We start from the raw sequence: 14807 nt of genomic DNA, 5'->3' as shown, positions 1-14807 counted from the left end.
TATACCTAAAACATAATTATTATCTACAGTGATTACTGATTAGTAGTATCGTGTGGTATCGTGTTGTGATTGTAATTTAGTTGCAAGCCTCATTCGTAAAAATCGGTCGAATACGAGTGACGTGTGTTCTGTTTGCTTAAGAGGTGTTTGGTAAATTATTAAAATAATGGCGCCAGAAATAAAATATAATAAAGTAAGTGGTTTTATTTTAATCTTAGGTAATTTTAGTACATACCTAAGTAAAACATTTTTTGGCAGCTAAGTACCTACCTACGTACCTACGTACCTACCTACTGAGGCCCTGGTATCCACAAAAGCTGAGATGAGCGGAGGAGTGAGAGCAGTAATTAGATTATTGGCAGATGATGATAATATTTTCACATCATCTTTTATTAATTTCTTTTATTAATTAATAAATTATGTGCTTGGTCTGTTGACCAGATCTCCGACTCGCTCCGCTTCATTGGACAAGCACCCTAAGGGTTAAATCATAATTATTAGTTCTATTAATCGAAAATGATATTTTCATGGAACTACCTATACTTACTTACTCTGATTTTTAATTCGATGGAATTCTGTGTTTTACCAGAGATAAAACATTTCTCACATAAAAGATAACTTTAAATCTTGTAGATACATTGTATGGAAGATCATCATAATTGAGAACAACTCAACCGATTTGGTTGATTTTTAGGGTTCCGTACCTCAACAGGAAAAAGGAACCCTTGAATGATCACTTCTTTGTCAGTATGTCTGTCTGTCTGTCGGGTCTGTCAAGAAACATATAGGGTACCTCCCGTTGACTTAGAATCATGAAATTTGACAGGTGGGTAGGTCTTATAGCACACATAAAGGGAAATACCCGAAAAACATGAATTCGTGGTTACATCACAAAAAAATTAAACGGTCATCATAAACAAATTGTTAGTAAGATTACTATACCAAGTGGGATTTCATATGAAAGGAATTTACCTATAGGTACATTCTAAAACATACTTTTATTTATTTACATGCATAATAGTTTTTGAGTTATCGTGCAAAATGTCGAAAAAATGCGATGTAGTACGGAACCCTTGTTGCGCGAGTCTAACTCGCACTTGGCCGTTTTTGTTGTTGTGTTCGTAAAGGACACAAGGTTTTGTGAAGGAACTTTTTGAAAAATCCTCAATCAAAACTATGTGGGGTCCTTTTTTAGAAACATCAAAATGCTTGAAATTGAAATGAAAAAAAATTAACTTAGTTCAACGCAAGGTTCAACGATGGTTCAACGTTACATACTGTACGTCAAGATTAGATAATCTTGACTTATACGTTGTCATCAAATCAACCGAAACCACCGAAACTTCGTGGGCGCAAAAGGCACTCGAAATAAACTACGAGACAGAATTTAATTCCGTGGAATTTTGACAGCTAATTAATTTGTGGTAAAATCGAACTTCTGGAGGTCATCCTGTTTTTCATATAATTAATAACTCCCCTGATGTGTAAAAATTACAAAGTACAGAATTACACCGAATTAAAAATCAGATCAGCTAACATAAGCTTAAGTACATTAGTTTTAAATTAATTTTAACTATTAGGTACTTACTTTAATACCTATCTACTTACTTACACTAATTTTAACCATTTTGTTAAGTAGGTATTTACTACCTAATACATCTACCTACCTACCAACTGTAACTAATTGGTAAATAGAGATAATACTTAAATTGGAATGTGTAGCATGATAATTAGCAAGTCTTGAGGATAATTCAAACCAGTCTGTTATCTTCTCTAGATAGTATAAAATAAAGTCGCTTCCCGCTGTTTGTATGTATGTTTGAACGCGTAGATCTTTTAAACTACGCTACGGATGTTAATGCGGTTTTCACCAATAGATAGAGTGATTCAAGAGGAAGGTTTATAGGTATTGTTTAGTTTTCAAAAAGTTAAAAATCCCTAGGGAAATTGAAATAATGTGAATTAGGTTAGAAAAAAATCCTCTCATTTGAGAGTTTCCGAGGCGTGCGTTGCCTAAATGGTCAAAGTTACACGAAAACAATGTGAAATTGTTTCTATTACAACGTTTAAAAAAGTCCGCGATAGTATACCTACATGTATCTTTTAAGGGGTTGGCTCACAATAATCGAATTTATGATTTTCAAGTGATCTGTGTGTGTGTGCCTTCCTTTCGAAGGTGTTTTTACCGATAAGTATAATATAATAGTTGATCATCTGAAGTATTCAGTTTAGACAAAAATTGCCCTTTACATCATTTAATTTAGAATAGAATGAGTAATTTAATCTTAGGTGATATCACAAAATTAAAATAATATGAAATTGTAAAATTAAAATTAACGCGCAAAAAAACAAGAAGAAGGAGGCGGTGGTTGCATGTACAATATTAGTATGGAAGTATGGACTATTACCTAATCACTCCTCACTGACACCACATTAGTATCTACATTGCAACCATGCGAAGCCGGGGCGGGTCGCTAGTTAATCTATAAGTTACGACGTGACTACCTATAATAACAATTTTACCTTCCTACTATCACGACGAATTTATAACATAAATAGAGTACCTACCTACGGTCTACACAATGCCTGAATAAAACTCGTTTGCAATTTTTTCAGTAGCCAAACCTATATGAAACGTCCTATTTCAAAATAAATAATTACCTATCTGCGCTGCGGCGATTAGTTACGCCAAGACCTTAATCTCATATTTGGCGAACATCTCATACTCGGCATCCTTGCCCTATACCTACTTTAAAGGCTTAATTTTAATGTTGGGTTTAGTTCAGAGTTTGTACAATTTGGCCTCCGAGTAAATTTTTGACGTTATTTTTATTACTAGCGAACCGCCCCGGCTTCGCGGATAGCTTATTACAACATTTAAAAATAAAATATAGCTCATACAAACAAACTTACAAACTTTACATCTTTATAATATTAGTATAGAAGTATAATTTGGATCGTTTTATGTGTAAATAGATACCTGAGAGTGATAAAGATCTAAGCGACTCCAAAGATATCGTAAAACTGTGATAAAAGCGATCGCAGCAACACAAAAATACCTAGTACCTACGCGACAGGTTGAGATAACAATTAGGGTAAGACGGGAGGACACCCCGCACACCCGCACGTCACCCGTGTTCGCCCGCACCGGGTTAGCATGGGGGCTGTGCGGGTGTGCGGGACATTCCATCCCAGATTGCCATCTCGATCGTATTAATTATCACCGCTATATCATCTTACAAATAAAAATTTGTCAATCAGGAAGCGTAAAATTTTACCTATTCTGAATAAATAATTTGAGTTTGAGTTTGACCTATCGCGTACTATATACATATACTGTATTAGGTACATCTACAAACTTACAATGTCCTTATTTGATGACGGAAAGCAGAACAAGACCTTGAAAATAATGTTGTTTACACTGACTCAATGAGAAGATATACTATTCTGCATATCATCATGAGTCTATGTTTTAACAAAAAAAAATTGGTATTATTTACCTACCTACATCATCCGTCATCGTTAATTTTCTGCGTGTAATTGTCATATATTTATTAACTAGATGATGCCCGCGACTTCATCTGCGTGGATTTAGGTTTTTAAAACTCCATGGGAACTCTTTAATTTTCCGGGATAAAAGTACTATGTCCTTCCCGGGATGTAAGCTGACTCTGTACCAAATTTCTTCAAAATCGGTTAAACTATTTGGCCGTGAAAAGCTAGCTGATAGACAGACAGACACACTTTCGCATTTATAAGGAAGGGAAGGGAAAGCTGCTTTTTATCCCGGAAAGTTAATGATGAGTTCCCATGGGATTTTAAAGACCTAAATCCACGCAGGCCAAGTCGCGGGCATTATAATAAAATAAACTGGAAGCATTTTAATATTTTTGGGACATACTATTATTTGCATAAGTACCTAGTCACAGAATAATATAATAGTACCTACTAACGTAACCTAGTCAAGTTAAGTTTCAGGAAACAATAGGAATACCAGAACAATAAAGGCAATAAACATAATCATCATCATAATCGTTAACTGATAGACTTCACTACTGGACGGCCCATCAGTTGTTTAACGTTTTTGACGAAGGTACAGTACAGAGATGGCTTGCTTCCCAGGGAATGACATTTTGTCCCGGAAAATCAGAGTTCTTATCTTCGGAATCTTAAAAACCTAATTCCATGTGGATGTGTATCCATCCATCACCTATTAATTTATACAGATATAGTTTGCATCCTGGAAACGGGCATAGGCAACTTTTTTATCCTGAAACATCAAAGAGTTCCTAGATTTTTAAAAAACTGAATTCACGCGAACGAAATAGCGGGCATCATCTAGTAGGTAATATATTATTATTATTATTATATGACGTGTTTTTGGCTATTTGCTACTACGTAGTAGTACATGCAAGTTCTTTGCTATTTGCACACTGGCGACGGATGACGTCAGAGTTTGTAGATTTTATTCAAAGAAGTTGGAAGTACTACTAGGTGTATTCCTATGTCGATGATTTTATTAGATTCCAAACAACCGGTTGACATCTCTGTCTTTCTGCTTATAAATGTTCGGGGCTAAAAATTGTTTTCTCTTTCATTCAGATCTTTATCGACAACCAATGGGTCGACGCCGTGAATGGGAAGACATTTGAAACGTTTAATCCTCATGACGGTGCTACTATTGCGACAGTGGCTGAAGGAGATAAGTTAAGTAAAAGTATTTTATTTAAAAAAATCTTATCATCATTACCAACCGCTAGAAGTCCACGTGGACACACACGTCCACATTCCACAAAGTCCTCTTGTTGGGACTTTCTGCTTTCACACACTACGGTTTTGCGCGCGCCGCCTGAATCCAACGGCTCCCTGCGACACGTTTGAGGTCGTCTGTCTATCTACCTAGTGGGGGCAATGCTGCGTTTTCCTGTGCGAGGTCGCCATTCTAGCATCTTGGAAAACCAATGACTATCGGTTTTCCAAACTATGTACCTACCCTGCCCATTGCCGTTTCAGCTTTGCAGCTCGTTTAGCTATGCCAGTTACTCTGGATCTCCTACGGATCTCCTGATTTCTGATTTGAATCACTCTGAGCTTCCTTATGAGGCCCATAGTTAGCAACCATGTCTCGGATTCAAATATCATCACTGGCAACACGAACTGTTATCAGAAGACTTTAGCCTTAAAGCACTGAGGACTTTTGGACAAGAAGACCTCTCGAAGCTTCCCCAACGCTTCCCGGGTCAAAAAAATTATTAATGTGTACATATGAAAGGTAAACTGACTTACTAACATATTAACGTACCTACAGCTTTATCCGCTGGGTCTAGAAACTTGAGTACTTGTCACGGTATGATGCCCGATAGAAAACGATTAGATCTGATTTAATTAAACTACCTACATATACCATGACCCCTTCCAAGTTAAGTCAGCCCGCTTCTTTCTGACTGTGCAACGTCCCTTACCTAACTCTGCCTAAGGTGAAATCGCAGTCAAAGGTTTACTTGTCAACGAAAGAATTTTCAGATTTACTATTGCAACAACTTAAAATTTGAAAAAAAAACCGCAATATTTATTGATGCTGAAAATGTCGTATGCAATCGACTTGACATTCAATTCAGGCCCAGTAGGTACCTACTCGTTATTATATCTTCAGTTGTTATGAGCAGCATAAGTTGGGCTATACATGAAAAATATATATTCTATTCTATAAATTTCAATAAAAAAATCATTTAACGAATTTACAGGAGGATATTAATGCCGCCGTTCAGTCCGCTAAGCGTGCCTTCCATCGCAATTCGGAATGGCGACTGATGGACGCTTCGCAGCGAGGCAAGCTCCTCAACAAGTTTGCGGATCTCGTAGACAGAGATGCAGATTACTTGGCCGAACTTGAGACTTACAATAATGGCATGGTGTTGACGATGAGTCGGGGATTCATTGGAGCAGCCGCTTACCACATACGATACAATGCAAGTTTGGCGGATAAAATACAAGGCAGTACTATACCTTGTGGTAAGTAAAACTAGAATCTATCTACTCAAATATATAAAAGGAAAAGGTGACTGACTGACTGACTGATCTATCAACGTACAGCTTAAACTACTGGACGGATCGGACTGAAATTTGGCATGCAGATAAGCTATTATGACGTAAACATCTGCTAAGAAAGGATTTTTGAAAATTTTACCCCTTTAAAAGTAAAAATAGGGGGTTAAAAAAGGGGGTTTTAAAATTTGTGTAATCCAGGCGGACGAAGTCGTGGGCATAAGCTAGTACTATAATTATAATTGTGCTATGTTACTCAAAAACACAGACGTCTCGAAAAAGAAGAAGAAAACCCCAAAACTCTGCACTCTGAACTTCTTCCAGTAGATATTGGGCCACGCGACTTGGTAGTTACTTACGTCTGGTCTGGTGGGAGGCTACGGCTGTGGCTAGTTACCGCCCTTCCGTCAAGCCGTGCAGTCAAGCGATAAAGCGTTCCGGTACGATCACAGAGTACTTTTTACATATGGGTACGATGGCGTGTAGAAACCAAAGGGGTATGAGTTTAATAAAAACTGCCATACACCTTTAGCTTAGCTCGCTTCCATCTTAGAATTCATCATCACTTGCCACCAGGTGAGATTGCAGTCAAGGGCTAACTTGTATCTAAATAAAAAAAGACGTCCCATAATACTTACTTACATAGGTATCTACGTCTAATATTTCCAAATATTCATAATTGCTACTATGAGTAGCAATTACGAATATATTTAACTAGCTGATGCCCGCGACTTCGGTCGCGTGGATTTAGGTTTTTAAAAATTCCGTAGGAACTTTTTGATTTTCCCGGATATAAAGTAGCGTATGTCACGATCAATAAAACTATAACTTATACCTACCCATGCAAAAAATCACGTCGATCCGTTGCTTCGTTGCGACGTGATTGAAGGACAAACCAACAAACAAACACACTTTCGGATTTATAATAGAGGTAGTAATTTATAATAGGGGTAGTAATAATATCCGGCTGTAACTTGTTTTTTTAATCGTTGTTAGCCGCTTGAGTCGTCAAGGACCTCGAACGGGTTCGAAACTATTATTCTAACTTACACCGATTATAACAAGTGTGAGGTTCAGCCGATTTATTTTATCAGTTGATCATATCGGTGATTGTTGAGTCTTGTTTATGTAAACCTACTGTATCATAACTCCGAGATATAATTGTTGTTATCATTTTATTTAATTAGATGGTGACGTCTTTTCCTACACGTTGAAACAACCAGTAGGAGTATGCGGTCTCATTTTGCCCTGGAACGCGCCTATTCTTATGTTCATCAGTAAGGTTACAACTGCGTTAGCAACAGGTGAGTCTATTACAGTTCATCATCATCATGATCAACCCATCGCCGGCTCACTACAGAGCACGGGTCTCCTCTCAGAGTGAAAAGGGTTTTGACCATAGTCTACCACGCTGGCCAAGTGCGGCCTTGGCAGACTTCACACACCTTAGCGAACATTATATAGAACTCTCAGGCATGCAGGTTTCCGCACGATGTTTTCCTTAAAGCAAGTGATATTTTAATTACATAAAACGCACATAATTCCGAAAAGTTAGGATCACCGGGGATCACCCGCGCTATCCCGCACTGGGTTAGCGCGCGGGCTGTGCGGGTGTGCGGGTTGTCTCCACCCCGATTGCAATCTCGTTCCTAGTTCCTAGTTGTTGTAGCATGGACCTACTACCTAGTTCCTTTCATTCAAAAGCCTCAATAGCTCAACCGGTAAAGGAGTGGACTGAAAACCGAAAGGTCGACGGTTCAAACCCCGCCCGTTGCACTATTGTCGTGCCTACTCCTAGCACAAGCTTAACGCTTAGTTGGAGAGGAAAGGGCAATATTATACATTTAACATGACTAATATTCTTTAAAAAAAATGTTAATTGTCATTTAGACTGCGCTGAGCTATCAACAAATGCGCTGAGCTAAACGTGTGTTCCAAGGTTGCACGGTGGTCGTGAAGCCGGCGGAGCAGACGCCGCTGACCGCGCTGGTGCTGGCAGCGCTGCTGGCAGAAGCCGGCGTGCCACCAGGCGTCGTCAATGTCGTGCCAGGGTTCGGGGAGACAGCAGGCGCTACGCTTACTCACCACCCTGACGTCGCTTTGATTTCTTTCACTGGATCTTTAGAGGTACTTATAGTCCGTGTTGTGGTGTTTAGGCACTGGTTGATTGTTTCAGGTGCTTCGTGGTGAAGGAGAAAAAACTCGAGGATTAATGTGGCACACTATTTCATTCCAGAAAAGCGAGAGAGATACGTGGTGACGACGCAGCGGTTAAAATGCAAGAGAGTGAATTGACAATTTGTGTCAACTGACTGACATTAACTTATAGATTAGTTAGTTTTGTTAGTGTTGCCAGCCACAGGTCGAGATGGCATTCCACCGCCCTGCACACCCGCACAGCCCCCGTGCTAACCTGGTGCAGGATAGCGCGGGTGATGTGTGGGTGTGCGGGGCGTCCCTCCCGCCTCATACCCCGATTGCCATCTCGACCTGTCATACCCAATCTGAAACGTATTTCAGGGTAGAGCTTATAACCGCAGTACCTTATAATCACCTATAGCTACATTCATTTTAAAACTGAAAAATAGCAAACACATTAATGATTTCAGATAGCAAATACCGTTTTCTAAAGAATAAAAAAAATCGTGTCGTGGGACACCATGACACGATAGAAGCGAACAACTGTATTTATAAAATGATGTGCCTATTACATTTCCTTGCTTTTGTGAGTTATATCCCAAACATCTGTTAAAAAACTTCGCTTCAAAAATAATATGTACTTATGTCGAATTAAATGTATCATTCATGAATTCATTTTTCAAGATAAATGTTTGTTTTTGTTGCTTGCAGGTCGGCAAATTAATACAGCAAGCAGCCGGAACAAACAATCTGAAGCGGGTCGTGCTCGAGCTGGGCGGCAAGAGCCCGCTCGTTATCATGGATGATGCAGACTGTAAGTGTATTTTACATATTATTTCAGGGGTTGGTTTCTTTTCGATGTTTAATCTTTTGTTCTGTAGTTGTGCGAAACGAAATCGTAGGTTAGAGAAATCTGTCTACATGGCTAAGTAGTTTTCTGTTTTGCACTTTGTCGTATTTAGAGCTATATCTATCGGTCAGTTTTTAGAATTTCTGAAATAATAAACATTACTTAGACTTTATAAATAATATATATCCCGGCTGTACTCAGTAATTATTTATAATGGAAATCACTCACGGTAGTTTAAACGCTAAAATTATTTAGACTTCTTTGATAGATAGACCCTATAATACGTACCGTAGTACTTAGGTAGTACCAAAATCTATGGCTTTAATCCGAAAATTAGATTAGAATCGAGGTACACTCAGACTTGTGAGGTACCGTTGAATAAACTATTCTCAATTCTACTTCAAAAATCGATTTGAAAGGCTCTCAAAACATAAGCTATAAATTTTAAAATATATTTTGTCCAGAGGTCTATTTTTAAAATGGCTTAGTCTCTAAACCTAAACCAAATCATTTTAAGTATATAATCCAAAAAAAACGGCTGAATAGAGAACCTACTTTTTAGAAGTCGGTTAAAAAGAAGCAAAAGTTTTAACGCGAAATCTGAATTCGCGGTCAAAAATAATAAAGCTGTTGATTGTGACTTCGCTGCGAAGCGAGCAAAAAGTACGTGAACGTAAAAAGTGACCTGGCTATTGTGATTTGGCTGGTCTTAGCCTTAGGGCATTTTTGTAGGAATGACTTGAGTTGATAATATGTTTTATCCTTAAATATTTGCAGTGAATAAGGCTGTGCCGTATGCTGCGCAGGCGGTGTTTCTGCATCAAGGCCAGGTGTGCATAGCCGCCTCCCGCTTGTTCGTACAGGCAGGAATTTATGACAAATTCGTACAGAAGGCTGTAGAAATCGCCAAATCTTGGAAATTAGGGAACCCTATTCTTGAAACTACTCAGAATGGCCCACAGGTGATTATAATGTATCTACTCGTAGCTATAAATTTCCGATTAATTCAGCAGGAAATCGAACCCAGGACACCATTTATAAGACCACAGCGCGCTAATATTACGATATCATACAATTGAACCTTATCATTCTGTTTTTGTTATTTACTTGTTATCTGAAAAAGATAAGTTGTTTAAGTAGGTAATTATAATATTACTCAAACTTATCCAAGGTCTATTATAAAAAACTTAAGTCTATTATTATTTGGTTTAATTATTAGATATATCCATACTAATTATAAATTCGAAAGTGTGTCTGTCTGCCGTCTGCTAGCCTTTCAACCGATCCCATCCGTTCAACCGATTTTGACGAAATTTAGTACGTACCTACCTACAAAAATAGCTTACTACTTATCCTGGAGAATCAAACAGTTCCCACGGGTTTAAAAATCTAAACCCACGCGGACGAAGTCACGGGAATCATTTAGTACTATTATAAATACATTGTAGCAACTCACTAAAATACCTATTACAGCAAACTAAATAATTACATAATTCGTTAGTACCATTACATATACTTACTATGGTATCACTTTGTCTGTTTTTTGTTCACAACTTTGTTCCTGTACATAATTCTCTTAGGAATCCATCGTTTTCCTGGTACCAAAAATATCTTATACCCGTCTCCAGAATACAAGTTATCCTGTTTGTCAAGTTTTACCAAGGTCAAACAGCAACAACAGCAAATTAATAGTATGTCAGTAAAAACACCCTCGAAAGTAAGGCTTTGTTTCAGATCACGTTTGAAAATCATAAAATCGAGTATTGTGAGCCAACCTTCAAAGATGCATATATGCTATCGCGGACTTTTTTGTCAAATTTTTTAAGAGAAACAATTTCAACATATATTGTTTTCGTGTAACTTTGACCATTTAGGCAGCGCACACCTCGGAAACTCTCAAATGAGAGGTTTTTTTCCGACCTAATTCATATTATTTTAATTTCCCTAATCTCTAATTTTTTAAGAATTAAACTATACCTATAAACCTTCCTCTTGAACCACTCTATCTATTGGTGAAAACCGCATTAAAATCCGTTGCGTAGTTTAAAAGATCTACGCATTCATACATAAATACATACATACAGACGCGGGAAGCGACTTTATTTCATACTATAATAAATAATAATAAATAATAAATACACTTTATTTGCACAACCACAAGAAGGACTACATTAAAGAATAAGAAACACAGACAGAAGGAAGATACAAAAGGCGGCCTTATCGCTAATTAGCGATCTCTACCAGGCAACCTTGAAGATTGGAAAGTATAAGGAAAATTAGATTGCAGGTGGTGTGTAATATACTAATAAACATACATTCAAATAACTGATACATACTAATACATAAACCACTAATACATGTATTAAATAATATGTATAATACCAATATACTAATAAAATAGACTAATATATACTCCATAATCGTACTTAAAGAGAAACAAATATGATTGTCGTCTTCAGTTTGTAAGATAATGATTCTTCACTGCAGTTTTAAAGGAGTCTAGTGACTTTGATTTCCGTATGGTCAATGGTAGTGCATTCCAAAGTTCAACAGCTCGCACAGTGAATGAGTTGCCATAGAATTTCGTTTTATGACTCGGCGTTTCTAACATTAAGGTTCGGCAGGATCTTATGTCGGTTTGCACTCCAAGAAAACTAAACTTCTCCTTGAGGTAAGGGGGAGTTTTTAAGTGATATAGCACACAGTACAGAAGAGAAAGTACATGCAAATCCCGGCGACGGCGAATAGGGAGCCATTTGAGCTTTAATGATGAAGCCATTTGATACTATGTAGAGACTATGTAGAGAAGATAGAGATGTTGTTGAAAAGCCCATCGATATCGACTCAGAAGCGGAAAGTCATAAGAGAATATACTAATACCTACCTAAGATATCCTAATTTTATGGATAAAATTGTACTAATTATTTAATAGTACAATTTATTGTTACAGATAGATGAGACTATGATGAATAAAGTTTTGGGATACATAGAGAAAGGAAAATCTGAGGGTGCAAAACTACTTACGGGGGGTAGGCGAGTCGGTACAACAGGGTTCTACATTGAACCAGCCGTGTTCGCTGACGTTAAGGATGACATGACTATTGCCAAGGAAGAGGTAAACGTTTTTTTTTTCAAATCCATTAAATCAAATTAATTTATTTTGATTTTAATCGTTTTTTTAACTATATATAGGTATGCGTTTGACTAGTTTAAGGTGGAGCGTGCCTCTAGAAAATGCCTTATATATATATATTATAATATATAATATTCACTCTTCTTTTAAAAGTCCCAATATTGTAGCTGGCGGGGAAAACCGAGGAGAGCATTCCATATTGTAGCAGTGGACGAGGAAGCGATTCGCTTCGTACGAGTCCGTGAAATTTCGACTATGTAGGGGTGCATAGGTACATATTTTAAGATGCCACGCGGTCCGGTAGTAGAATGGCGAGGGGGGAACCAGATCAAATACCTTTATAGCACACTATAATATACTAGCATATCCCAATGGCTGGATAGATTTTAATTAGTGAGATGTGTAAGGGTTATAGGCTATTTTATGTTTTTATAAAACAAAATGGCTCCCGTTATATACAAATGGCGGTGGATACGAAAAAAATACTTACTATACTTATTGAGTAGCAAATAGGTCTTTCAAAATCAAGATATTAAGTATTTCTTAGACTATGAAATACAACTATTTTATAAAATTTATTGTGCCAATTTATTATATTTATAGATTTTTGGACCTGTTCAAAGTATATTGAAATTTGATACCTTGGAAGAAGCGATCGACCGCGCCAATGCTACAAACTATGGTCTCGCAGCGGGTATCTTCACATCCTCTATCGAAAGTGCACTTCAGTTCAGCAGACATGTGGAAGCCGGAAACATTTGGTACGAATCTTATGATTGTAGGTATTGAGCAGTCATCATCATCATGATGATCAACTCATTGCCGGCTCACTACAGAGCACGGGTCTCCTCTCAGAGTGAGAAGGGTTTTGGCCATAGTCTACCACGCTGGTTATTGAGCAGTAAGCAAAGAAAATATAAACGCAACGTGGGTAGACTGGGTACCTAGTCATAGTTAATGTGATACAGTCGTTTTAGAGTTCGTCTGTAAGGCTCAATTATATTGACAGGGAATCGAAGCGAAATTCTAAAATATTACATAGCATATTGACTTCTATCTCCACAACGTAAAGCATCAATTTAAATATAAAAACTTATAAAAATTTTATCTTTAGGGTAAACACGTATCTGCACCATGGACCACAACTTCCTTTCGGTGGTTTCAAAGAATCTGGAATTGGCAGGGAAAAGTAAGTGACCTTTTAAAATTCTAAAGTTTGAAATTTCAAATTAAAGGGCAGTATTGTGATCTAAATAATATCAAGGTAAACTCGAAAGGAATATGGTATTTTAATTAAACCCTATTTGGTTTCTCTCTAAACGGCATCTATATTAGAATTCATATATTAGATAGCACGTGTCTACCGCTAGTAGATCTAGGCTCTGTAGCTCACAGTTGAAGCCTCCCACTGACCAGACGAGAGACATTTTAGAAATCCGAAAATTCCCAAATTTACTGTCCCTGCCTAGAGTCAAACCCGAGACCTACCACTTATAAGACCACAGCGCTCACCACTGCGCCAGGTGTTAAAATGAGGAGCTGGTAAACAAAACGGTATAATTGCACGAAATAAATTTTACAGGAAGAGTAAGAACTCACTGAAAGCTGTTGAAACTTTCAATGAAGTTCAAAGTTCGTGATTTCGATTAAAACAGTAACTGTAGCGTTCGTTGCATACTTTGGACTCAATTTTAGCACCGTTTTTGATAATTTTGCTTGGAAATGAATTTAAATTGGTATTCAGTGGGCCAAAAACGTCCAGATTAAAGAGAAGAAGAGTATCTGTTCTGATCAGAATACATATAGTTTCGTTCGTCAGCTCTATAAATTAAATGAAATTACGATCAAGTCCCGTACGAATTGCTTCGTATGGCGTGTAATATATTTAAATAAGTAGATATTTAAATAATTATTTTTTGTTGCAGTGGCCTGGATGCGGTAAATTCTTATTTAGAAGTAAAAACTGTTACTATTTCTTTACCGAAGAAAGTATAAATGTACTTAAGCTGTTGAAAATATAATATTTGCTGTTATATTTGTGTTTTTCTCTTATAAAATACGAGTAAGAGGTTCCTCATGAAATTTCCTTAAATAAAAACGACGGTTTATTAAGAGTTGAGAGAGAGGTCCCTTGAATTTTCAATAATTGCGCGGTGTTTTCTTGATGTGACATGTGGTGAGGCAGTTCTATGTCTCACGTATTCATTAACGTTGGGTAAAAAGACCTCTTTGAAGTTGAAGATCTTTGAGCTCAAATTATCATAACGAAATTCGTGTCATGGCTCTTTTGATATTCGACCACAATACTACGTTGTGGAAATAAAGAAAAGTCATCGCGCGTTCTAAAGTCCTTTATCATTCTTGATCGTGCCTAGTTGATACAACCACCACACGACTCTAATAATAGTAGATAATATATTATTACATTCGAGCTTTTTAAAGTCATAAATATACTCGTAAGCAAACCTTTACCTAATAAGAGCTATATGGTATTAAGATGGATATAAGAAGTTGCGGCGGGCGGGCATGCGCCGGTAGGCGGGCGGCAATATAACTATGCTGCATACTATTAGCCGTACCACCCGCTGCGAACGCGTCTGACGCGTAAGTTCCGAAAAGAAAAGTTTACGTGTGTTTTTA

General features: G+C 37.4%; 2 protein-coding genes across 2 annotated transcripts in view; both read left to right on the top strand.

Annotated features, from left to right (window-relative positions):
• The window catches only part of LOC117986911 (NADH dehydrogenase [ubiquinone] 1 beta subcomplex subunit 2, mitochondrial-like), a 132694-nt gene that overhangs the window by 51984 nt on the left and 65903 nt on the right, over window positions 1-14807 (top strand). The gene's annotated exons all lie outside the window — the stretch shown is intronic.
• LOC117987329 (aldehyde dehydrogenase 1A1-like) lies at window positions 42-14200 on the top strand. Its single transcript, XM_034974326.2, has 11 exons — window positions 42-193; window positions 4603-4707; window positions 5745-6012; window positions 7233-7349; window positions 7985-8172; window positions 8896-8998; window positions 9812-9996; window positions 11985-12149; window positions 12771-12928; window positions 13282-13356; window positions 14093-14200. The coding sequence occupies exons 1-11, from the start codon at window positions 167-169 to the stop codon at window positions 14160-14162; spliced, it is 1461 nt and encodes a 486-aa protein (XP_034830217.1). The 5' UTR covers window positions 42-166; the 3' UTR covers window positions 14163-14200.

The sequence above is a fragment of the Maniola hyperantus genome, chromosome 12 (assembly GCF_902806685.2).
Source record: "Maniola hyperantus chromosome 12, iAphHyp1.2, whole genome shotgun sequence".
NCBI classification, from domain to species: Eukaryota; Metazoa; Arthropoda; class Insecta; order Lepidoptera; family Nymphalidae; genus Maniola; species Maniola hyperantus.
This window is presented reverse-complemented; position numbering and strand designations above follow the sequence as displayed.